This window comes from Plectropomus leopardus, chromosome 16 (genome assembly GCF_008729295.1).
Source record: "Plectropomus leopardus isolate mb chromosome 16, YSFRI_Pleo_2.0, whole genome shotgun sequence".
Taxonomy (NCBI): domain Eukaryota; kingdom Metazoa; phylum Chordata; class Actinopteri; order Perciformes; family Serranidae; genus Plectropomus; species Plectropomus leopardus.
Genome location: NC_056478.1, coordinates 26,975,247 through 26,997,425, shown reverse-complemented (window position 1 = coordinate 26,997,425; position 22,179 = coordinate 26,975,247). Strand labels below are relative to the sequence as shown.

The following is a 22,179-nucleotide window of genomic DNA, read 5'->3' as shown; positions in this document are numbered from 1 at the left end:
TAGGAACAGGGACGATCAGAGCCGGTTGACAAGGTTCACAGAACAGGAATGTTTTTGTAGCAGTATGTAGTGTAAAGTGTCAAACCTGAAGTTCAATCCGATTATTTTTTCATCAGAAATATCTAAATATGGATCATAGTTTTACAGATTGAATACTTTATTTTGGTTCTAGCATGGCTGCTTGTGTTTACGCATTGAAAAAATTTTGTTATGACTCTACTCGGGTGATAGCTGTGGCCCGACGCGTTCTTCTAATTCGGTGTAAATGTTCACTTGGTCTGAATGATGAACTGCTTAGACTTTGGTGGTCAAAGGTCAAGGTCACTGTGACCTTGCATCTGTCTTATTTTGGTGAACACAATATCTCAAGAACAGCTTGAGGGAACTTAAATATTCACGGGATGAACTGATTAAATTTTGGTGGTCAAAGATCAATGTTAATTTCTTCAAATTTGGAATAAATTTTTATGGTAAAAAAAAGCAATTTTTCCAAAATCTTGAAATTACATTTCGTGCATTTTTAACAATATTTTTTTTTAACACAAAGTAAGACAAAAAAATATAACCCTGCAGATTTCTGTGGGCTGGTAATTAGTTGTCATAACCCCTCTAAACTACAAAAACCATGTCAAACAACAGCTGATTTGCCAAAAATTAATCCCATTTCCTATAGAAAATATTCTATGGTGACAGACACTGAGCAGTCAGATGAAGGTCGTCCACAGTGAGCTGTACGTGTGTATTGTTAATCAGAGCTTCTGTCCTTTCTGTGTGTGTGTACAGGCCCGGTGTGAAAGAACCAGAGGACTGCTTCAGTGACGAGCAGCAGGAGTCCTCTGACGAAGACATGGAGTGGAGTGGGAATAACTCTCTGTTCGCCAACCTGTCCATCCCGCAGCTCGACGGGGCCGCAGACGAGAGCAGCGGTGAGTCATCTCGCGCTGAGACGGCACTTAAATGTCAGTTTGCGTCAACGCCTATCTCCCATCCCCTGCTGATGTTCCATCAAGGATATCAGACGACAGATCTGACAGCAGCTGCACAATAACGATCGTGGTTGACACCAAGTTTTGGCTGTACCATCTAATTTCATTATGAGGAAGCTGTGATTTAATATAGTGCAAGACTCTGGGATTGTAACTGATTCCCTGGAGTTACAGTTATTATTTATTAACTCTTGATAAACTTAACAGTAGCTGTGAGGGCAGAGTGTATTACTGCTGCTCAGCTGACATCACAGCACATCACAACACTGTGAGAGCTTCTGGCTTCGGAGCGGGAGCATGTCTCTTTTAAGAGGATAAGATTTTGCCACCTCAGGTAACAACTGTCTACATTTACAGATTTGAGGTGAATATATTCTGTCCGCACCCTTCTTTTTAAAACAAAAACCATGTCCAATTTATGGTTGATGTGCCCTTTTCTGAACACTTTTCTTTGTGTGGTCCTGCTCCTGCAGTATTGTCTGTCTCCACGTCTTCCTCCCACTTCTTCTCAGCATTTAGGTGAACAAATATTTGTAAATTCATAAGCAGTGAGTGAGCTGATTCACATGTTGCATCCAAAAGCCCATTTTATACTCAAACAAACAGTGCAGTCAAATCCATAGCATGGCACATGGATCCAGTGTGCCATCCACTCCCTTGGGTTTGCCAACAGACGCCTTTGAGCTGTTTTGATGGAACAGTTCGGCCACTGAAACTTGGTTAAAATTATGCACCTCAACACCTCAACTGCCATAGTATGAAGATAAATGGAAACAGTGTTTCCCCTAAGTTGACTGCTTTGACCTGGTGGATTTTCACATCGACATAAATTAGATCCACAGCACAGCGTGAGTTTAATAAGAAAATGCATCACTGTTAGAGTTGGTTCGCCTGTAACTCCCGTTTTTTCCTTTTTCCAGAACAGTTATGAAGAACACTAGGAGCAAATGCCAGGAGTTGAATTTTCATTAAAACAAAATTATGCCAAATTAATCAAATCAAACAAGGAAAAATTCCCTCTAAAGTTACCACTTGACTGTTTGTTGACAAGCAATGTAGCATTTAAAAGGCTATTTTTCAATTTACAGAGGTGCACAGCTGAAGAATAATTATAGTAGGATATTGGAATGGCTATATAACGTCATTTTTTTAAGTTAATCCCCCCACCACGTCTGTACATTTAATGGGGAAGCACTGTGGAGCACACTGTGTAAAATTGTATACACTTGCATACTAGTGTTGCAGCGATATACAGGATGCAAGGTATACCATGATATCTGCTGTAATGAAAAAAATGCAACTGGAAGGAGAATCCTACCTTATCTTAGTTATTTTCAAAAAGGAGACTTTTTAAATGTACGTCCATTTTTAAAAAAACGTTTCAAGATATAACTATAACGATAAAACATTTGTTCAGCCAAAACTAACCCTTTTGTTTTTATTCCTTTTAAGGTTCATTCTGAGTGATAATTATAATAATTCTGTAAACTATTGATGCAGTACGCCACTTTACTTTTAAAGTATTTTTATTTCTTATCCACTCTGTAGCCAAGTTTTAATCTTCCAATGTCAGATGATATTTATTTACTGGCTCATCATAACTAATGGTGTAATAACCACATCATCAATACAACAAGAGCTGTCTTTGAATAGTCAATAAGGTACAAGCTACCTCCTAACATTTAATACAAGATGGATAAAGGAGAAGGATATAAAACTCCCTCTGTTTAAATGTCAGACCTGGGAACAGACAGAGGGAAATTTCATTCTATAGGTTTGCAATCTAATTAGAGCCACTGGAGCCAATTTCTAATTAGAACAGCATTAGAATTAGGATCTTTTCTCTCCTCTTGGTGAGTGTAAAGTGGCACTAAAAGTGAGGGAGGTTGATAACATCATGTCACAGTGATTGTTGTTTGACAGGTGACCTCTATTAAAAGACATTTTTAAAAGATCATATTTAATCTTGGGGGTTTTTTTTGTTTTGTTTTTTGTTTTGTCACATGAAAATTAGAGATTTTAATCAATTCCTTGCAGCTGGTGACTCTTATTCAGGTGCCTGTTCTTTTGTGTCCACAGATTCCTCTTTAACAGATAGTGGCTCCAGGACCCAGTCCTCTGTCATAGTTACAGAAAAGATGCTTGGGAAAAGGAATCCCTTCTCCGGGGAGACGGTTCACCTGGAGCCACCTTCCTCAGCTAAGATCCTCCTTGAGTGCAAGCACCCCGAGCACAGACCAGTTCATGTGCTGGACACGGAGCAACCAATTGACAAGCACTTTCGATCCAAAAGCAGCCAGGACAGCAGTAGTGAATGTTCAACAGGTTTCAAGTTTAATAAAGAAATCCCCTACATCCTACCAGTCAAACATCCCATCCCGTGCAAGTTACCCAGTCACCCTGAGGTGTCTCCCATCTGCGTAGACAAACAGGACATAAGACCCCTGTACACCTATGACAAGAAAACCTCCAGAGCTTTGGATAAGACAGACCTAGAAGGTTTCCCATTTGGTAACGGAAAGGTCACCAAAAATGGGAAGAAGTACGGCAGCATAAAGAATGTAGAAACAAACTGTCTGTCAATTCTACAGAACCACAGGACCTTCTCTCTTTGTTACTCCGAGCTGAGAAACTGCTCAGCTAAGACGGAGCTGGAACTGAGCCAGAAGGACAGTAAAAGCCCCATCCTGAGGAACATTTCCTCAGCCCCATCACCTATGGTGGAGGATGAGTTTCTTGATCCTCAGGGGGAAGAAATAGGCCAGGACAGTGAGGAGGGAGATGTTGGTGAACTCAAAATCAGGTACGAGGACTATCAGGAAAATAAGACAGAGAGGACCATAGTGGCCCAACAGGAAGCGCACTACAAGTTCTTCCCCAGCGTCATCCTCTCAAACTGCCTCAATCGGAAGAAAGCTGGGAGCAAAAAGCTGTCTGATCCCTGCAGCAAGCTCGAACAGGCCCAACCTCGTAGATCAAGGCTAAAATTGTATAAGAAAAGGTTAGGTATGTCAGGACAGAGGAGCAAAGTAAGCATAGTCGAAAGCTCTACCTCTGACAGCCAGGATAGCACTGGCCTCACCTCAACTACACCAGTGACTGCTGACACAGAGATGCCAGCTTTGGAGGATAAGCCAGTAGAAGAAGCTGAGCCAATTAAAGATTGGTCAGTCAAAAAAGGAGGGTCAATCACAAAAGAGGAGCCAGAAAGTGAGGAGATGTCTGTAAATGAACAGACAGAACCACTTTCAGAGCCCTCTGCCAACATGGTTTCCAGTTCTTCTGAAGAAGCTAAAGAGTCAGTGGAGGATAGGTTAAGCCCATTACATGAATTGTCAGCTAAAGTCACCTGTACTAAACCTTCAACACTGCCCGGTAGTAAATACTCCCTGAGGGTCAAACGGAAGATGATCTATGACAGTGAAGATGGAGAATACTCAGGTGCTACTCGTTCTAAAAACCAAGCCTCTGTCAAAGATCGGCTCAAGGAGGCTAATGTCCCCAGTGGACAGGAAGTAAAGGGCCAGAAACGACGCAAGAAGGAACCCCCAATCATCATCAAGTACATTATCATCAACAGGTTCAAAGGACAGAAGAACATGCTGGTGAAGATGTCCAAAGTGGATGTGGAGGAGCAGTCGGTCTTACTGACGCCAAACAAGCTTGAGCAGTACAATAAACTAGCACCTCTTAAGGATTTTTGGCCCAAGGTGCCAGAATCCACTGCTGTCAAGTTTCCCGTTACTGAGCCAAAGGCCAAAAAACACCCCAAAAGAAAGGCAAAGGTCAACTCCACAAATAAGAAAACAGTAGGCAACTCCTCCAAACCTCGGGTCAGACAGGGTGAAAAGGCCAAAAGGACTAATGGTTGTCAGAGAGGCCCAATATTACCCTCTCTGCCGCCCCCCCGGCCATGTTACTGTGAGCTTGTTGATGACCACGACACTGAGTACACAGATGTCATGGTAGAGTTGGGCTACCTCTCTGATAGACCCCCAAGCCCGATTAACTCCACACCTCCTCGATGTTGGTCCCCGAGTGACCCTCTTATGGACACTAAGAGTTCAGAACAGCTGATAAACCCACTCAGTGACCCGTGTCTTAGTTCTGCTTTTCACACGTCACACACAGTGTCTTCAACCAAAGGAATACGGAATAAGTGTCAAACTGCCAAACCTAAGAAATCCACAGACACTAAACACAAAGTAAGTAAGCCTGTTAGTAAGCCTCAGAAGGAAGAGGAACCCAAAAAAATGAAACCAAGACAAAGGAATGAAGCTGCTCCAAAGCAGAAGAAGAAAGCTAAAGATACAGCCGAAAGTACTGTTAGCACTCCTTCAACCACCACAAAACCTAGCAAGTCTCGCAAAAAGAAGACAGAGGAACCCAAAAGCCATGACTTAAGTAATGAGAGCTCCCAGCTCCTATTCCCAGAGGATGAGCTACCTCCTTCCGAGAGTTCCTCACAAGACATCCCACCGTTTCAGCAGCCAGTCAGCACAGATGGATCCGGCCAGGGCAGTTGTCAGCCAACATCTACATCAGACTCTAACTCAGTAGCCCAGTCTGTAGAACCAAAGGCTGAGGACTGTGAGACTTCCATCATGGAGGTCAACCAAGGCTTTTCAGCACCGGCTCAGATGAAACAGCAAGGTTGCCAGACCACTGTGGTGAAAGCAGAGGCTTCACAAGAGGAGTGCACAACTCCTCCAGCTCCTCTAACTGGTAGACCCTTACTAAAAGACCGTAAAGACTCCCAGTTAGAAGCAGGCTCCCCACCCTCAGGCCCTAAGAACGGGGAGATCCCTACTCTCTCTGAGACCCCTTCTGGCTTGGCTGTCCTCAAGCAGCTTCTCCAGAAGAGGCAGCAAGGACAGGCCCTTCCTCTACAAGTGGTCGGTACAGACAGCCACTCCACTGCCATAGCTCAGGCCGCAGCACTACTGGATCCCACTGTTAAACCAGCTAAATCCAGAAAAGCTCCCTCTACCACTTCACGGAAGCCCAGGGCCCCAAAATCTGCCACTCCCAAGGATAAAAAGCCCAGAATCAGGAAAGGCAAGACGAGCAGCACTCAGCCAAATCTCTCAGTGAAGCAGGAGGGCTACTTGTCAGATGACTGCCCCATCTTCCTGTCAGAACCAGGCATGGACAACTGCAACTTCATAGAGGACAGCTTGTCACCAGAGCTCCCGCACAACTACACCTTTGATATAAACGCCATAGATCAGACCGAGTTCTCCAGCCCATACAGCGGCAGTCAGTTTGTCCTGACTGATAAAAATTTACCAGTGAAGTTCCTGAGTGATGTCAGCCAAGAAGCTGTGTCTGCTCAGGCACTTGGCTTAGAGAAGAAACCTGATAGGCTGCTTGATTCTGGGGAGGAGCTTCAAAAAGGTTCTGACTGGCACAAAGCAAGGCCTGCCAGCCCTGACCTCTTTGATCGACCTGAGAACGGCGAGTCTGTATCAAATCACCTCACATTCCTTGACTCTGAGAAAATCAAGAGCAGAGAGTGGGACTTCTCTTTAGGCAAAACCCATACACTCAGCCCCTTCCAAGACTTTCACTGTGAGAGAAAAGAGCTGCTCTTTTCCGTCTTCGACCCAGTCCAACCTTTGCCTTTAAGCTCTGCGTCATTCGTCGAACATGAGGGCTCCCCAACAGGGGAGCTTCTGGACGGCATTGATGGACTGACATCCACCACACCCAGTAGCTCCCCACGTTCCATAAGCTCACTATCCCAGGTGAGGGCAAGCCAGCTGCTGCGGGGAGCAGGAGGTGGAGCCCATGTTCTTAAGCCTCTCATGTCCCCTCCAAGCCGGGAGGAGATCCTCAGCACTCTGCTGGACCTGGAGATGTCAGAGGCCACCTTCCAGGAGCCCTTCTGCAGCAACCCCTCTGATGCACCAGGGAAACCAATGTAAGACTATGCACGGTTGGCACAGACTGAAGTTAATAATTACTTTTAAGGTATCATGAAAATGAATAGACTGTTTTCGACTAAATATACAGAGATAATGTATCCAAAAAGCCTCCTATGTAAACAATAGAGCCTAACTGATACATCAACATGGCTGATAATACCGGGCAATATTAGCATCATACTTAAAAGTATACTGTGGAGTTTTTGATCACAAGTGGTATTTTGGGGCCATTTCTTTACAAATGAGTCTCCAAGGTACCTTGTACCATTTTGCTGATATCGTCAATAAGGATGCACATGTGCGAGTAAGTGGGCATACATCTACAGATGGTGTTGCAATGAAATGTAGCATTGCTCAACCTAGGGATGTTAGTTTCCGTTAATTTTGCTTTTGTCAGCCCAACACCTCTTAACCTTTTTTAAGAAGAATGCATAATGATGTGAAATACATGAAGTGCTTTTCTTTTAGTCTGTCACTTCAATGACTCAGTGAGCTTTAGCGCCACATTTCAAAGCGTTATCCATTTAGAGGTGATTAAATTTTTGCTTTTATTACAGCCGGCTAGTCACGTTAACATGTGGACATAGTGCCCAGTGCCCACCCTCCGTTCTCCACTAGTTAACTAGCCTTTGACGCTTTGCATTGTGCACCAACCGAGTCGCATGGGAGCTAGCTAGTGGTGCCCCTCATTTTGGCAATTTACGGGGCTAACAAGGTGCAAATAAAATCTCCCCTCAGGTTTCCCTGGTTAGTAAGCAGCTCATTTTGAGCCGTAAAACCTTTTTTGCTTTGGTAACTCTGTTAGCACCTCTGGCCATGCTAACATAGCTAACAGTACTAACCATGCTAACAAAGCTACCAGTGAAAAGATAGTTAATAATGCTAAAGGGGTTACGCGGTTCATTATGAAGCGGCTTACTTCCCAGAGCAACCAGGGAGTGGGAGACCTGAAGGTGGGCACAATTTTTCTGTAGCAACACTGTCACCATGGGTCAGGATAGTGTTATCGGCGGTGATTGCCAAATGTCTGGCGCCACTAGCTTGCAGCACTTTTAACTGAAGAGTAGCAAAATTTACCTATAGACTGACATGTGTAACTGGTAAAAAATATTCTCTCCAATTAATAAGTCAACATTGACATCCCTAGTGCAAACAAAGGCAGTGGAGAGGAGCTTGCCAGTGTGGATGTAAACAATGAAGGTTGCAAAATATACCCCCCCCCCAAAAAGTTTTGTAAATGCATTATAAGGATGGACATGCATTCAAGGAAGGAGACACACAATACACTGAATGTAAACAGAACTTTTGTAGAAACTGCATTGTGGTAAATGCATAGATGGGTTTTAGAAGAAATGTTTTTTTTTTTTTTAGTTTTTCCACCAGAGATCAAGTTCATTTTTCACCTGTAAAATGTTCTGCTCAGTACAGTTCTTAAATAACCAAACGTAAGGGATCGTTATAAAAAATATTAGAAAGTCAAAATGGGAATCGATACATCAGTCAGATCTTTTAAATCTCTCAAATATCAATACCAGCCTCAAAAATCATTTGGGCTCTAATTGACACGATCTACGGGGATTTGTATAATAAATCACTAGTTATTCTAAACACGCCACTTCTGGGATTCTACTGATTTGCAGTAATTAATTATGTTTATTTATGATGATAAATTGATAAATGTTTATATGTCATTTAATCACATTCCCCTGTCTCTTTAGGGAGGTTGGCGGCCGTAAGTTAACAGTGCGTACCAGGCTGGCTAAGGAGCTTGCGGAGTTCAGTGGTGATCTGTCTTTGGAGGGCCTCCATTTCTGGAAGACGGCCTTCTCAGCCATGACGCACCCTGCAGTCACTATTACTTCATCTTCCCAAGCCCGGGGAGCTGAGGCCTCAGAGGCAAATAAAGAGGCCGAGCTTGACTCGTCCTCAGCCAGTGACAAGAAGGTCATTCTCCTGCCCTGCAAGAACCCACCCAGCAGAGAGCGCGTGCAGCTGTGGCTGGAAGCCAGGAAACAGTACGAGAGTTTACAGAAAGGACTGCTGAAGAAGGGAAGGGTCGGACCGGATATGGAGGGGAACTCAGAAAGAACTGAGCAGACAGCTGCTTCCAGCTGTCCTGCAGTGAAGGTTGAGCTTTGCGAGAGACTCTCCAGCATCAGGACGCAAAGGAGAAAGAAATGCAATCTGTCCTTAATCATACCTCCCCTGGACAATACAGTCTGTAAATCCACAGAGCTGAGTCCAGTTTCAGATGAAGGCAGTGTGGATACTGAGCAGGAGGGTGGAAGAAAACATGATGATGTTGATGATGATGATGATGATGATAAAAGCACCTCTCCAGAGTCCCCAGAATTGCCTCCCTGGCAGGAGTCCTGTCAGCCCAGCCCCTCGGGGCCCGACCGACTCAGCGAAAACAGGCAAAGTGAAAACTCTCCAGAACCACTGTCACCGAGGCTCTCTAACTCCACGGAGAGATTAGGGCAGAATCTCAGTCCCTTGCTCCTCCATGCCAGTAACAAGGAAGAAGGAAGGACGAGTCCCCATCTCCTCCACAGCACCCCCTTTTTAAGAAGGAGACGGAGAAGCAGGGAGGATCTGGAGCCAGTATGCAGCACGCCCATATCTGAGGGTAAGAAAACAGCTGGTTCATTCTGCCTGTAATCTGTATCTGCAATCATGGAATGTGACGAGTACATTTACTCAAGTGTTGTACGATGGTATGAATTTGAGGTACTTCGAGAGGAAAATATTATTTTTTATACTTTACTATTTTATTACAATTAAGATTTTTGCTTTAAAAAAAAAAGTGTAAGAAGCACTTGTAAAATACAATGTTTTTGTTATAAATGAAACTATCCAACAGACACGACAAGTACCCAAAGAAAGAATAAGAAATAAGAAATAATTAGTTAGGACGAGCAACTTAACAAGAAATGGCCCTAAAATTAGCAAGAGATACGCAAGTGAAAAGTTACAAGAAAATTACCTGAAATAAGGGGGTAAAAAGAGAAAAGTAAAAAACAAACCAAAAAAAGGACAAGAAAGGGAACCTTAAGAAGGTTCTAAAACAATTAACTTTTTTCTTTTTTTCTATAACATAAATTTGAATATATAATATCAAGAGAATTATAAATATAGTTTTCTATACATTTTTCTTTTTTTCTTTTTTTATAATAATATCTAATAATCCTTTGCCCGCCTAATAATTTTCAGATCGATTTGTTTCAAACCAGCTAAAAACCAGTTTTCTCAGATGTCAGTGGATTATATTATATGCTAGTTGAAGGCGTTTAAACGCAGCACAGCAAAAATGTATGTTCATTCAGTTGTTAACAGGTTAATCAATCAGGAAACAGAGAAAATCAGTAAGCTGTAAACTAATTTTTGATAGACATTTCATTTTATTTATAATTTTGTAGTTATTTATTTTTCAATTTTTCTGAAATGGATAATTTTAACATTTTATGTACACTTTCTTTATTGTACTTCAGCAACATTTTCAATGCAGGACTTTGACTTGTAACAGAGTATTTTTAGGATTTTAGAATTTGAATACCACTGTGCACCTGCCATCTGAAAAGGTGTGTCGGAAGTTTCTTGTATCACATTGAAATGTTCTCTAGTTTGGTCAAATGTTCAACATGCAGTCTTGTTATCAGTATTCACAGTTACTTTGCTCTTCCTGTTCTTATTGCTGCTGCAGAGGATCCAGTTTCCCAGAGACTCCAGCAGAGGAGGAGAAGCCAAGCGGACCCTTTGAGACGAGTGTTACTGACCACACAGATGAAGGTCAGACCACGGGTGTTGATTTTGTTTTTAACGTCTCACCACATCAGAGACCACAGACGTTAATACCACTGTAGAGCTGTGCCTGGAGAGTGTCTCCTGTACATGTGCCTGTGTTGTCTCATTCATCAAGCTGTCTGTGTCTTGTGTGCTCTTTGTCTTCCACAGAACCAGTTTGCTGCTTTGAATGTGCCAAAGAAAGAAAACTCTCAGATCGAAGGGCCCAGCATAGCCAACTCTTACGGCTTCAAGATCAGCATGCAAAACCTGCAGGATGCCAAAGCTCTGCATGAGGTGAGCTGCCGCAGCCTTTTCTTACACTCTGTCTGTTTTTGCTCTTTTAGGGCAGAAGGTTATATCAGTCTAATATTTAAGGTTGGAGTTATAAAGAATTTTGTCTAATGTGCTTACTGAATCAAAAAGTATTTTTCAGATTATCTTTGGCCGTGTATAGAAACTTTTCAAGTCTGACAACCTCTCGCATTTTAAAACAATGTGACTTTTAAGTTACACACGATCAAATTTTTCAAAGACAGGGGATCTCGCAGTGTCACTATTTACAGAAATACAACCAGATTCCTTTTGAGATTATTTCCCATCCTGCTCCTGCCGAGCCGAGACTGATTTATGATATTATAAAACACGACTGATTTTATTGGAACGTCATGAAGACAAAAAAGGACAGCACCAACTGAGGTAAAACTTTTATTCCAACTTTGGAAATTTGTGTGCAACTGTGACATTTCAAGTATTTTCGTGCAAGGCTAGGAATTACTTTCACAGACATTTTTTTATTAGCGACAACTGATACAATCATTTTGTTCAGCATTTTAAGTCTTGAACGTAACGGCAAGTTCCATCCAAAACATTTGAAGTCTGCTACTTGAATGTTTACGACAAGCATCCTTGCTAGTAAAAACAAGGAAAGATGACAAATCTGATCAAGATTAGTTGCTGAGCAAATCCAAAATGTTCCAGGCAATCAGACATAAACCAGAGCTGTATTAGAAATAAAATCCCAAGTAAGGCTTTTTGTTTTAAATTTTTCTGAACTGTCTAGTGTTGGTCTGTGGGACCTGGTGTTGCTCTCTGCTGCACCTGTTTTTTTTGTAGTGGAGGGAAAGCCGAGAAGACGTCAGAGGATATGGGAAAACACTGGAGAGGAAATTTGGCAGGATTCAGGACTCGAGTATCTCTTGAAATGCAAAATAATATTTAAGTGGCCGAGTTTCACCACTGAATCCCATCCTCCATGGAGCCTCTACAGTCTATTAGGAATAACACTCCATATTCCTGCCATTTAATGGATGCTCTCATCCAAAGAGACTTGGAGTGAATGCATTCGTTAAATATGCTTCAATTAGGCTGTCACCAAAATAGCAGGCAGTCATTAGCAAGGGGTGAAATATTGAAGGCCACAGTACTCTGGCAAATATAACGAAAAAACTCAGAAAAGACAACTACTGGAAAAATAAAATATGGGCATGATGTGCTTTTTAAAGAAGAGTTTTCAGTCTTCATTCTTTTCTGTGATAACAAACACCAATCCCACAAAATAAATGTCTAAAGAGCATGGATTTACATTGATTTTTTTTCTCTGTACTGCCGATAGCTGGAGCGGGAAGCATCGTGTTTTCGGTTTGTAGGTACAGTCGTCTATCCCATTCTCATGAACCGATATGTCAAGTGTGCCTTAAAGGAAAATTCTTCAAATTTGGCCCTAATGTCCACTTGAACTCAACAATGAACTGATTACATTTTAGTGGTTAAAGGTCAAGGTTAATGTGACCTTGCATCCCTCTCATACTCATGAACATGGAAGACTCTGAGGGGATTTTTTTCAAACTTCCACTTGGGCTCAAAGATGAACTAATCAGATTTTAGAAGCCAAAGGTCACTGTGACCTTGTGTATGTTTCATACTAGTGCATGTGATATCTTAAGAACGCCTTGAGGAATTCCTTCAAATTTGGCACAAACGCCCATATTGAATTATGAATGAACAAACAGGTTAGAATGTGGTGGTCAAAGGTCAGTGTGACCTCACAAAACATGTTTTTGGCCATACCTCAAGAATTCGTGCACTAATTATGACAGTATTTCACACAAACATCGCAGAGGATATCATAATGTTTTGCAAAAACACTTTTCTGGTCATTATTCAGCATCATAATTCTGTAACAGAAGGGGAGACATTTGATCAGATACTGAACTGGTGACACTAATTTTGGGTATCCACTTTGAAACTGTGCTGATTGTGCAGCCTGGAGGAAGTTGTGTGTGAAGCATCCATGTTTTCACATACATCGATGCAAACTGTAACTGCAACTTGACTGGTTCGTCGAGGCTGTCAACCACAAAGAAGTAATTGTGTAAGCCCCTTTGGGCTGGGCATATTGTTTATGCATGACACAATAATCGAATTAAATCAATCAATCAATCATGTAGTTTCTTTTAAAACAACATTGCTTTCTGTCTTCCCCCTTAGGTCCAGTACCTAACACTGATGGGCATGGAGCTCCATGCAAGGACCAGGCGTGACCTTGAGCCTGACCCCGAGTTTGACCCCATATGTGCCTTATTCTATTGCCTCAGTTCTGATGCTCCCCTGCCAGACGTCGATGGCACCCAGCTGACGGGTGCCATCGTGGTGGACAAAGACCATCAAAGTTGTGACCAAGGTGAAGACTCACTTTATTCTGCTGTAAAAGAGGATATTTGTACTAAGATGTTATCCTGTAGCATTATTTAATTCTAAGTGGGCAGCATTGTTATCGTGGGTTGTTCATATAATAACGTGATGTTGTCTGTGTGCTGTCACGCTGATCAGTCTGTTTACACGCCTCTGCAGGTCACAGAGAAACGGCGCCCCTGCTGGTCAGGTCAGGCGTCTCTGGGCTGCAGGTGACATACACCGCTGATGAGAAGATGCTGTTTCAGGAGCTCATCACCATCATGAGGAGGTGTGTGTGTGTGTGTGTGTGTGTGTGTGTGTGTGTGTGTGTGTGTGTGTGTGTGTGTGTGTGTGTGTGTGTGTGTGTGTGTGTGAGAGCAGGTGTTAGCACAGCTCTGTAATGAGTGGGTTATTTCACGTTGTTAACAGCAAATTGTGATAGAACGTCACTCTCTGAAAGAGACCTTGAATTTACTTCTTTACTTATATATTAAAAAACATATTTAAAAAATCCATGCTCATAACTAGAGGCAAAGACAGAAATAACATGTATGATTTTTAAAGCATCGTTAGTCTTATGAAATGCTAACCTTAGCTCCAACACGCCTGTGTTCGTCAGGTTTGACCCAGACATCCTGGTGGGTTACGAGGTGCAGATGCGTTCTTGGGGCTACCTCCTCCAGCGGGCTGCAGCGCTCGGAATGGACCTGTGTCAGCAGCTGTCACGAGTGCCAGGTACGTGTGACTGTGACCACAGCAGGGACATTAGCTCCTTTAACAGTTAATGTGCAAGTGTGAGGAAGAAATCAGAGGTGAAAACAGATCGTTCATATGGAAAAGAATTGTTTGGTCTCGATAGACAATTTGTCTCAAAGATACATATTGCGATTTAATCACAGCTCACTAGAAAAAAAACTGCAACACTGAGCTATGAGGACAGTTGGAAATTTCTGGCTGCTTTTAGGCACCTTACATTTCCTTGTGAAACCCTGTGTTTCACAGTATTCCATAGTTTAACCCTTTAAAAACTGGTTGGACATCAGATTTCTTGTGCTGCCTTCAGATGCCCTTCACAAGCTATTTAGCCCTTTGAAACCTGAAAAAGTTGGTTTGATTTCTTTCAACTTGGCAAGAAATGTGACAAATTGTGAGAAATTAGTAAAAGAAAATGGCCTGAAAATAAGTTTTTAAAAAGTAGGGAGGGTTTATTAGAAAATTATCAAAACAAGGTTTCTATATTTTACTTATTATTATTCATAACTATTTTTCAGGTAATTTTCTTATAACTTTTTTTTACTTGTTAATTTTCTGTCTTATTACATTTTTATTGCCTTTGCTGCATGTTTTTAAAAGAAATCAACCCCATTTGCTCAGGGTCCGAAGGGTTAAAGGAGGCTGTGCCACATCTTTGTGAATCCATACATTATCACCGGCTCTTGCTCTGCTCATAGCTGCTTATTGATCATGTGCAGGATTTTGCAGTAGTAATTATTGGTTGTTTATTGATTGTGACAGTTATAGTACAGCTGCTGAAAGTCAGGAAGTCCTCTCGGACTGAGTGTGTGAGAGCTCTTTTATTTTCTTCTCTGGCAAGCGTTTGTTTTTAGCATTTCCTTATTGCAGTCTGAAGGAAGCCATTAAATCCAGGTCAAGAGAAAGAGTGTGTGAGCGTGTGTGTGCATGTACACACTGTAGTACTGTAAGTACAAACAGGTGTGTGTGTGTGTGTGTCTGTGTGTGTGTCTGTGTGTGTGCATGTGCACGAGAGCACAGATGTGTGGGTGTTTGAGTGTGTGAATCTGAGTGTGTTTGGGTGTTTTCCTGCGTGTGTGAAAGAGTGTGTGTGTGTGTGTGTGTGTGTGTGTGTGTGTGTGTGTGTGTGTGTGTGTGTGTATGTGTGTGTAGAGTAGTAATAGTGGCTGAGTGGAGAGCCTCTGGCAGCTCCCCTCCTCCTCTGTAATTGGCTGTCTGTCTGGCTCTGCGTGTCCTCAGGTGACTCCAAAGAGAACCGCTTCGCTGCAGACAGGGATGAGTACGGAGCCGACACCATGACAGAGATCAACATCATCGGACGCATCACCCTCAACCTGTGGAGGGTGATGAAGACCGAGGCAGGTGTCCCGGCGTGACCTTCACCCCCCTTTAGCTTGTGACCTCCTTTCCCTTGTTCCTCTCTCCTTTCAGGCAGACGCCCCGCCACTGTTAGATTTATTTCAGTTGCAGAGAGCACTTACGCCACATGAATTTTTTATATTGGGTGTTATTTATTCCTGCACTATGAAATAGAATCTTTGCACTGCATATTGGCAAAATATGCTAAACATATTTATCTAAAATCAATTTTAATCTTTTTTTACATTGCCTCCACATATCCAATTTGGTTTCTCTTGTTTTTTTAAATGTACTTTGTGGATGGCCATTGTTTGGTGTTTTCTCCTGATGTCTGCTTAGTACCAGTCATTTCTTTAGCTGCAGGCTATAAGCTCAGATGCTCTTCGACCTGAAATGCAATTTTTCTGACTTACAGCACACAATTTTTCTGACTTTCAGCACATGCGACCTTTATTGACCTTTAGTGGCCAGTAAATAAATTGATGTGTAATGGTATTACCTGTTGGCTAAAGATTTTGGATGAATTTTGAGGAATTACACCTAATTTCAGTAACACAGGGCTCACATGGTCATGGAAAACCTGTAATTTCACATTCACATTTTTCCAACCTGAAAAAAGTCACAGAATTACTCAAAATGAGTGAAGGTTTTGGAAAAGTCTTGAAAACTTGTGTTGTAGAATGAGATTCTCTCAGTGATCTTATGTGGATGACCTTTCACATAATGTAACATGACGATAAATTTATTTTTTGTAGCTGGTGACTTAACGTAGCTTTGATATGGTCGTGGGGGTCGTCTCTCTCTCTCTGTATGCCAGGTAGCTGAAATTCTGTTTGAATCTGATCTGTTCAAAAAAAAAAACACTTGGCAAGTGGGGCAAGAAAAAAAACTTTATTATAGGTCCTCAAAGATTCATAGAAAACGTTGGAATTTTTGTCCAGAAAAATGTGCGGGAACCCTGGTGACATTTTATGAAACTTAAGAGGCATCGTCTTTTATTCATTTCTGGCCTCTTCTACACAGCCATGGCAGCCTTGAGGAAAAGGTCTAAGATCTTGTTTTTACTTCCCCCTGCAGGCGGCGTTGAACAACTACAGTTTTGAGAACGTGGCCTTCCATGTCCTCCACCAGCGCTTCCCCCTGTACAGCCCCCGCACACTGTCAGACTGGTTTGACCACAACACCCACCTCTACAGGTTTGTGCCAAAACAAAACACGCTTCATCAAAAATTTTAAAGTAATGTGACATTGTGATTATTTTTCAAAACCACACAGCTCATTCTCTCTCTATTTGTACGTGAATCAGCACAACCTGTGGCTTGGCCGTAACTGGTCAAAAAAACAAAGTAATTCAATGATTACGCTGCTGTGCTCTTGTGTTTATGTTAGGTGGAAGATGGTTGACCACTACGTGAGTCGCGTGCGCGGCACCATGCAGCTTTTACAGCAGAATGACATCATCGGCAGAACCAGCGAGCTGGCCAGATTATTTGGGATTCAGTTCTTTCACGTTCTGACCCGAGGATCACAGGTACAAACGCACACACGTCACATATTCTGGAGTTCTTCTTCTGGTCTGCGCTGTAGCCTGAAAGCTGTTATTATGAGAGGTTACACTGGTGACCCTGGCCCTGATCAGTGAGAGATGAAAGTATCCAAGTTACAACTGTGTTTGTCTCATGTTCTTCTCCTTCAGTACCGCGTTGAGTCCATGATGCTGCGTGTGGCCAAGCCGCTGAACTACATCCCAGTGACCCCCAGCATCCAGCAGCGAGCTCAGCAGAGGGCGCCGCAGTGCATTCCCCTGGTGATGGAGCCGGAGTCTCGTTTCTACAGTAACTCAGTTATTGTTCTGGACTTCCAGTCGCTCTACCCCTCCATTGTCATCGCGTACAACTACTGCTTCTCCACCTGCCTCGGACACGTGGACAGCCTGGGAACGTAAGGACATGACAGGCTCATGCACACCTACAGCGTGCACGCCAACTGGCTTAGGTTGTACGTCTGCCAGGAAGGTCTCCCTCCAGCGCTGCCTTCCTTCCCTCATTATTTTTAATGGAACAGACACACTGAGAGCTCTGCATGATGTTCACAGCTCAGAGCAGAGCGTGCTGCAACTTAGGATACATTTCAGTTTTTTTCACCAGGATTATTGTAGTTGCATAGCAACAGCAGGAGCCATGAACACTTTTTTCCCCAAACATGCATATGTCTACTACTCCAAGGTAATAGAAAAAAAAAGAGTTGTGCCTGGCAGACAGACACTGGCTTTGTGCTCGTCATTCTCTGCAGAGTAGAAAGTGGCAAATTAGCTGGAGGGAAGCTGGAAATTTGAGAATCCAAATCAGCTGCAGTACCTCAGGCAGTAGTTGTTTTTTTTAGTTATTGATTGATCCACAACCATTTTATACAATACAGTTTGGTTGGTTTTTTTTGTTTTTTTTTTTTGCTTATCATGCCTGTCATTCACTTTTTTGCTACATTCTCATAGTGAATTTGAAATATTGCTGTGACAGCCACACAGTATGTATTGTCCTGGTTTCATCTTAAATTATAGCAGCATTTGTAGGAGCATACTTTTCGTATAGTTTTTTTAAAAATTGTATGACTGTGGGAACCCTGATCATTAGTTGAAGCCCTTTTAACGCTTATTTTAGTCCCACCCTGACTCAGTTTTTTAGATTCGACTGAATCCACAGGTCAGCCAAAGCTGCTGTGGCCAGGATTTGGCTGCTTGTCTTTTCGCTCTGATCTGTAGAGTTTGGTCACACCTTTCTGCCACGATGAGGCTGCAGCAGAGAGGAGAAACCTGCAAACTCATTAACACTCTTTACACCAGACATCACTCTTAGTCATACTGCTGCGCTGCCAGCAGCGCAGTGATAACTTAATAGTGACACAGTGTGAGAATTTCCTCTCTTGAATGACGTTTATCCACCTGTGTGTCTGTTTCAGGCCCGATGAGTTTAAGTTCGGCTGCACGTCCCTACGAGTTCCTCCCGAGCTCCTCTACCAGCTCCGCAATGACATCACCGTGTCACCCAACGGCATCGCTTTCGTCAAGGTACTGCACCCTCTCCTCTCCACTCTGAGGAGATTTTATCAAACACTTAACGCTGTCCTGATTCATCGAGTATGAATCATCTGTACGAGTCCTCCAGCAGTGCAGCTTTATTAAGGGTCATTAGCTGCTGCGGAGGCCGAGCGCGTCTGCAGAAAGCCCACTTCATGCTCTCCATCTTTCCATTCATTGTTTTCATTCATTCACTCAGTGCTCCTCACTGCCTGGCTCCTGTCCCACAGTCTCATTACATAACACACACACACACACACACACAACCACACACACAACCACACACACAACCACAGCACAGTGAGCACTGATCATGTCTACTGAGGTTATTAAAAGCCACAGATGGAAATCAGGTTTGCTCCGGATCTAATTTTGTTTTTCTCTGCCAGCCAGTTTTGGCAAAAATCTCCTTATGTTGTTGAAAATGGCTGTCAGGAGTTTTGTTGTACGCAAATCTGTTGCTGTGCCCTAAACCCAGGGGTGGAAGAAATATTCAGATTCTTTACTTAAGTAAAAGTGCTAATACCACACTATTAAAATTCTCTGTTACAAGTCAAAGTCCTGCATTAAAATAGTCACTTAAGTAAAAGGAAGTATTATCAGGAAAATGTACTTGAAGTATTTAAAGTAAAAATTCCCAATGCAGCAATATCTTAGAAAAAAAACCACACCCAAAAGAAATTTTAAAAAATTAAAAAAGGGGAAGGCACCCCTTCAAAAAACTTAAAATTCTTAAAAAAAAAACACCCAAAAAACTCTAAATTGTAAAAGAAATGTTAAAAAAAAAAACCTTAAAGCTTAAAATTATTTTTTAAAAAGAAGAAAAAAAACGTCCAATAAAACTAAAACAAAAAAATAGAAAAAGACTTGATTGTTTTTCAAAATAATTAGCAGTTCATTTTCTGTGAATCAACTGATAAATAAATCAACTAATCGTTGCAGCTGTACTGTAAACTGTTTGATAGTTAAATTTATAAAAAAACATGAAGTAACTAAGGTGTTGACTTCAAATGTAGTGAAGTGAGAAGTACAATATTTTCCTCTAAAGTGTAGTGGAGTAAAAGTATAAAGTAGCATGAAAAGAAAATGCTTAAGTAAAGTGCAAGTACCTCAAATTCATACTTATGTACAGTACTTGAGAGTAAATTTACTTAGTCAGGTTTCACCACTGCCTAAACCTAAACTTACTGAAATCCCTGCACCTGTCTTTACCTGTGTATTGTTTGTTTGCAGTCGTCGGTGCGTAAAGGGGTCCTGCCCAGCATGCTGGAGGAGATCCTGAACACGAGGATCATGGTGAAGCAGTCGATGAAAAACTACAAGCAGGACAAAGCCCTGATGAAGCTGCTGGACGCCCGGCAGCTCGGACTCAAGCTCATCGCCAACGTCACCTTCGGCTACGCCGCCGCCAACTACTCTGGACGCATGCCCAGCGTGGAGGTAAGCTCATCAAAGCTTACTGTCGGCTGTCTGCACCGTGACCGAGAGGAAGAGGAAGGCTGACACAGTCCCAACAATGAAAACAGCTTTGTGTTTACATATTCCAATTATCACCATATTTAACCCTTTGAAACCTGAGCAAATTGGCTTGATTTCTTTGAAAAACATGGAAAAGGCAATGAGCAACAAAAAAAAATGACCCAAAAATGTAGCAAAAACTTGATAGAGTACCAAAAAATAAAACTTTGTAAAAAAACCTACTACTACTACTACTACTAATACTACTACTACTACTACTACTATATAATAATAATAATAATATCATAAAAAAGAAAAATAAATAATAATAGGAAAATGAAATAACCTAAAAAGTGCTTAAAAATCCTAATTCTGTGATGATTTTAAATATGTAATTATGATAATTAGTTTTAAATAAAGTTTTTTTGAGCTTTTTTTCTTTTTTCCCTAGACATTTACCCCTAGCTGTTTAAAAATTTTTTTTTAAATCTTTAAAAATTTTTTAAATCTTCTAATTTTTTGTAATTTGTGGAATATTTCTTACCAAGTTGCTTATTGTTTGTTTGTTTTTTTCCATGTTTTTGAAAGAAATCGCACCAATTTGTTCTGGCTTCAAAGGTTTAAACAGTCGTGAAAGGCGTGATGTTGCTCCAGGTGTGAAAGGGTTAAATTCATCTGTAGCTGTTTAGAAAAAGTGGAAAGGGCACACCACACATAGTTTTACGAAGTCCCATTTCCAATGTGTGTTTTTTTTTTCCAAATCTCTAATGATCCGCACTGTTGTTTCTTGCTAAAAAGAAAAATGCAGACTTAATCTGTGTGAAATTTCTGCAGAATCTCTCGATCCATATTTCACAAATCCTGTGCTGCAGCATTTACCGTCTCTCCTGTCCTGTCCAGGTCGGAGACAGCATCGTCCACAAAGCCAGAGAGACCCTGGAGAGAGCCATCAAGCTGGTCAATGACACTAAGAAATGGGGAGCGCGCGTCGTGTACGGAGACACCGACAGGTAAACGTCCATCTTTTACAAACCCACAGAGTCTCTGCTCCATCACAGAGCAGCTGCAGTGAAAGACCATGTCTGATACAAACTCACGTCAGCCTGAAGCCACAGCTGACACACTTTAATCATTCCTGTTTGCCGTCTCTCACCCTGTGTTAACACTCTGTTGATGTGTCACCACTCTCTGATAGCACCTGCACACCGTTCTCACGGAGCTCCAACATTTTAAACAATCAATTATTACCTCTTTCTTTTTTTTTTTTTCCCTGTTTTGACAATTTGCTCCAAGGCACTAATTAATTCTCAGTATCAAAAAGGCTGCAGCAACTCTGTTTTCTAAGCATTAATTGAGACTTTTTGTTCCTGCAGTGTTTCGGTTATAAGAGCTGTGAAGTTTTAAAACTGCAGAAATCCATTTCTCTTCTGCATTTTTTGTTAATTAAACTAATTCACTTGAGTAGGGAAACAAAAAAAAGGAGATCTGGGCTTTCATTTATCAAGCGTCTCAGGGGAAAATCCATATGAAATAATCCAATAATTCTCAGAGTGACACATATTTGGTCTGACTTTCAAGCTTCACATCCGTGCATATAAACAGCACGTCCTCACAGAGCCTGTGTAGACGGCCATATTAATTCAAATGGAAGCATGTTTGGATGACTGGAAAACTGTAAACACACTGCTGATGACCAGTATGTGTGCTTTCTTCAACATACCTTTGTGTTCATTAACAGTAGTCTGTATGTTTTTCGGACACACTGACCTGTAACTATAAGGTCACTTTCTAAAAGCCTCCCTGCCTGCTGGAGGCTCGTAACCAACAGGAAGCCATGCCGACCCTGGCTGACCTGACAGCAAGCATGATCAGCCTCTGCAATCTTTGGCTTTTCATCACATCTGTAGGAGTATTTTAGGCTGTTACAGACAGAGAACCTCAGCAGAGCCCACTGTGTATCTCAAAAACGTCTTTGTCACCAGATAATGCTTAACTTGGGTAATTGTTGCCGTCAGCATGTTAACTCTTTGAAACCTGGATTAGCGTTTGTTTCAGATGTCTCTTACGATCATTACTTCTGACTTCTTTCAAAAACGTGGAAAAGGCAATCTGTAACTTAGCATGAAAAAAAAATTAAATTAAAATTAAAAAATAATAAAAGGTG

General features: G+C 41.9%; 1 protein-coding gene across 1 annotated transcript in view; it reads left to right on the top strand.

The window, feature by feature from the left end:
* The window catches only part of rev3l (REV3 like, DNA directed polymerase zeta catalytic subunit), a 93,482-nt gene that overhangs the window by 65,285 nt on the left and 6,018 nt on the right, over nucleotides 1-22,179 (top strand). The window contains exons 12-26 of the mRNA XM_042503379.1: nucleotides 784-926; nucleotides 3,066-6,909; nucleotides 8,632-9,542; nucleotides 10,617-10,702; nucleotides 10,868-10,993; nucleotides 13,187-13,379; nucleotides 13,550-13,661; nucleotides 13,992-14,107; nucleotides 15,365-15,483; nucleotides 16,562-16,680; nucleotides 16,874-17,015; nucleotides 17,181-17,425; nucleotides 18,440-18,548; nucleotides 19,791-19,997; nucleotides 20,916-21,025. Of these exons, the coding sequence (XP_042359313.1) occupies nucleotides 784-926; nucleotides 3,066-6,909; nucleotides 8,632-9,542; nucleotides 10,617-10,702; nucleotides 10,868-10,993; nucleotides 13,187-13,379; nucleotides 13,550-13,661; nucleotides 13,992-14,107; nucleotides 15,365-15,483; nucleotides 16,562-16,680; nucleotides 16,874-17,015; nucleotides 17,181-17,425; nucleotides 18,440-18,548; nucleotides 19,791-19,997; nucleotides 20,916-21,025 (6,582 nt within the window). The remainder of the gene's footprint in view (nucleotides 1-783; nucleotides 927-3,065; nucleotides 6,910-8,631; nucleotides 9,543-10,616; nucleotides 10,703-10,867; nucleotides 10,994-13,186; nucleotides 13,380-13,549; nucleotides 13,662-13,991; nucleotides 14,108-15,364; nucleotides 15,484-16,561; nucleotides 16,681-16,873; nucleotides 17,016-17,180; nucleotides 17,426-18,439; nucleotides 18,549-19,790; nucleotides 19,998-20,915; nucleotides 21,026-22,179) is intronic.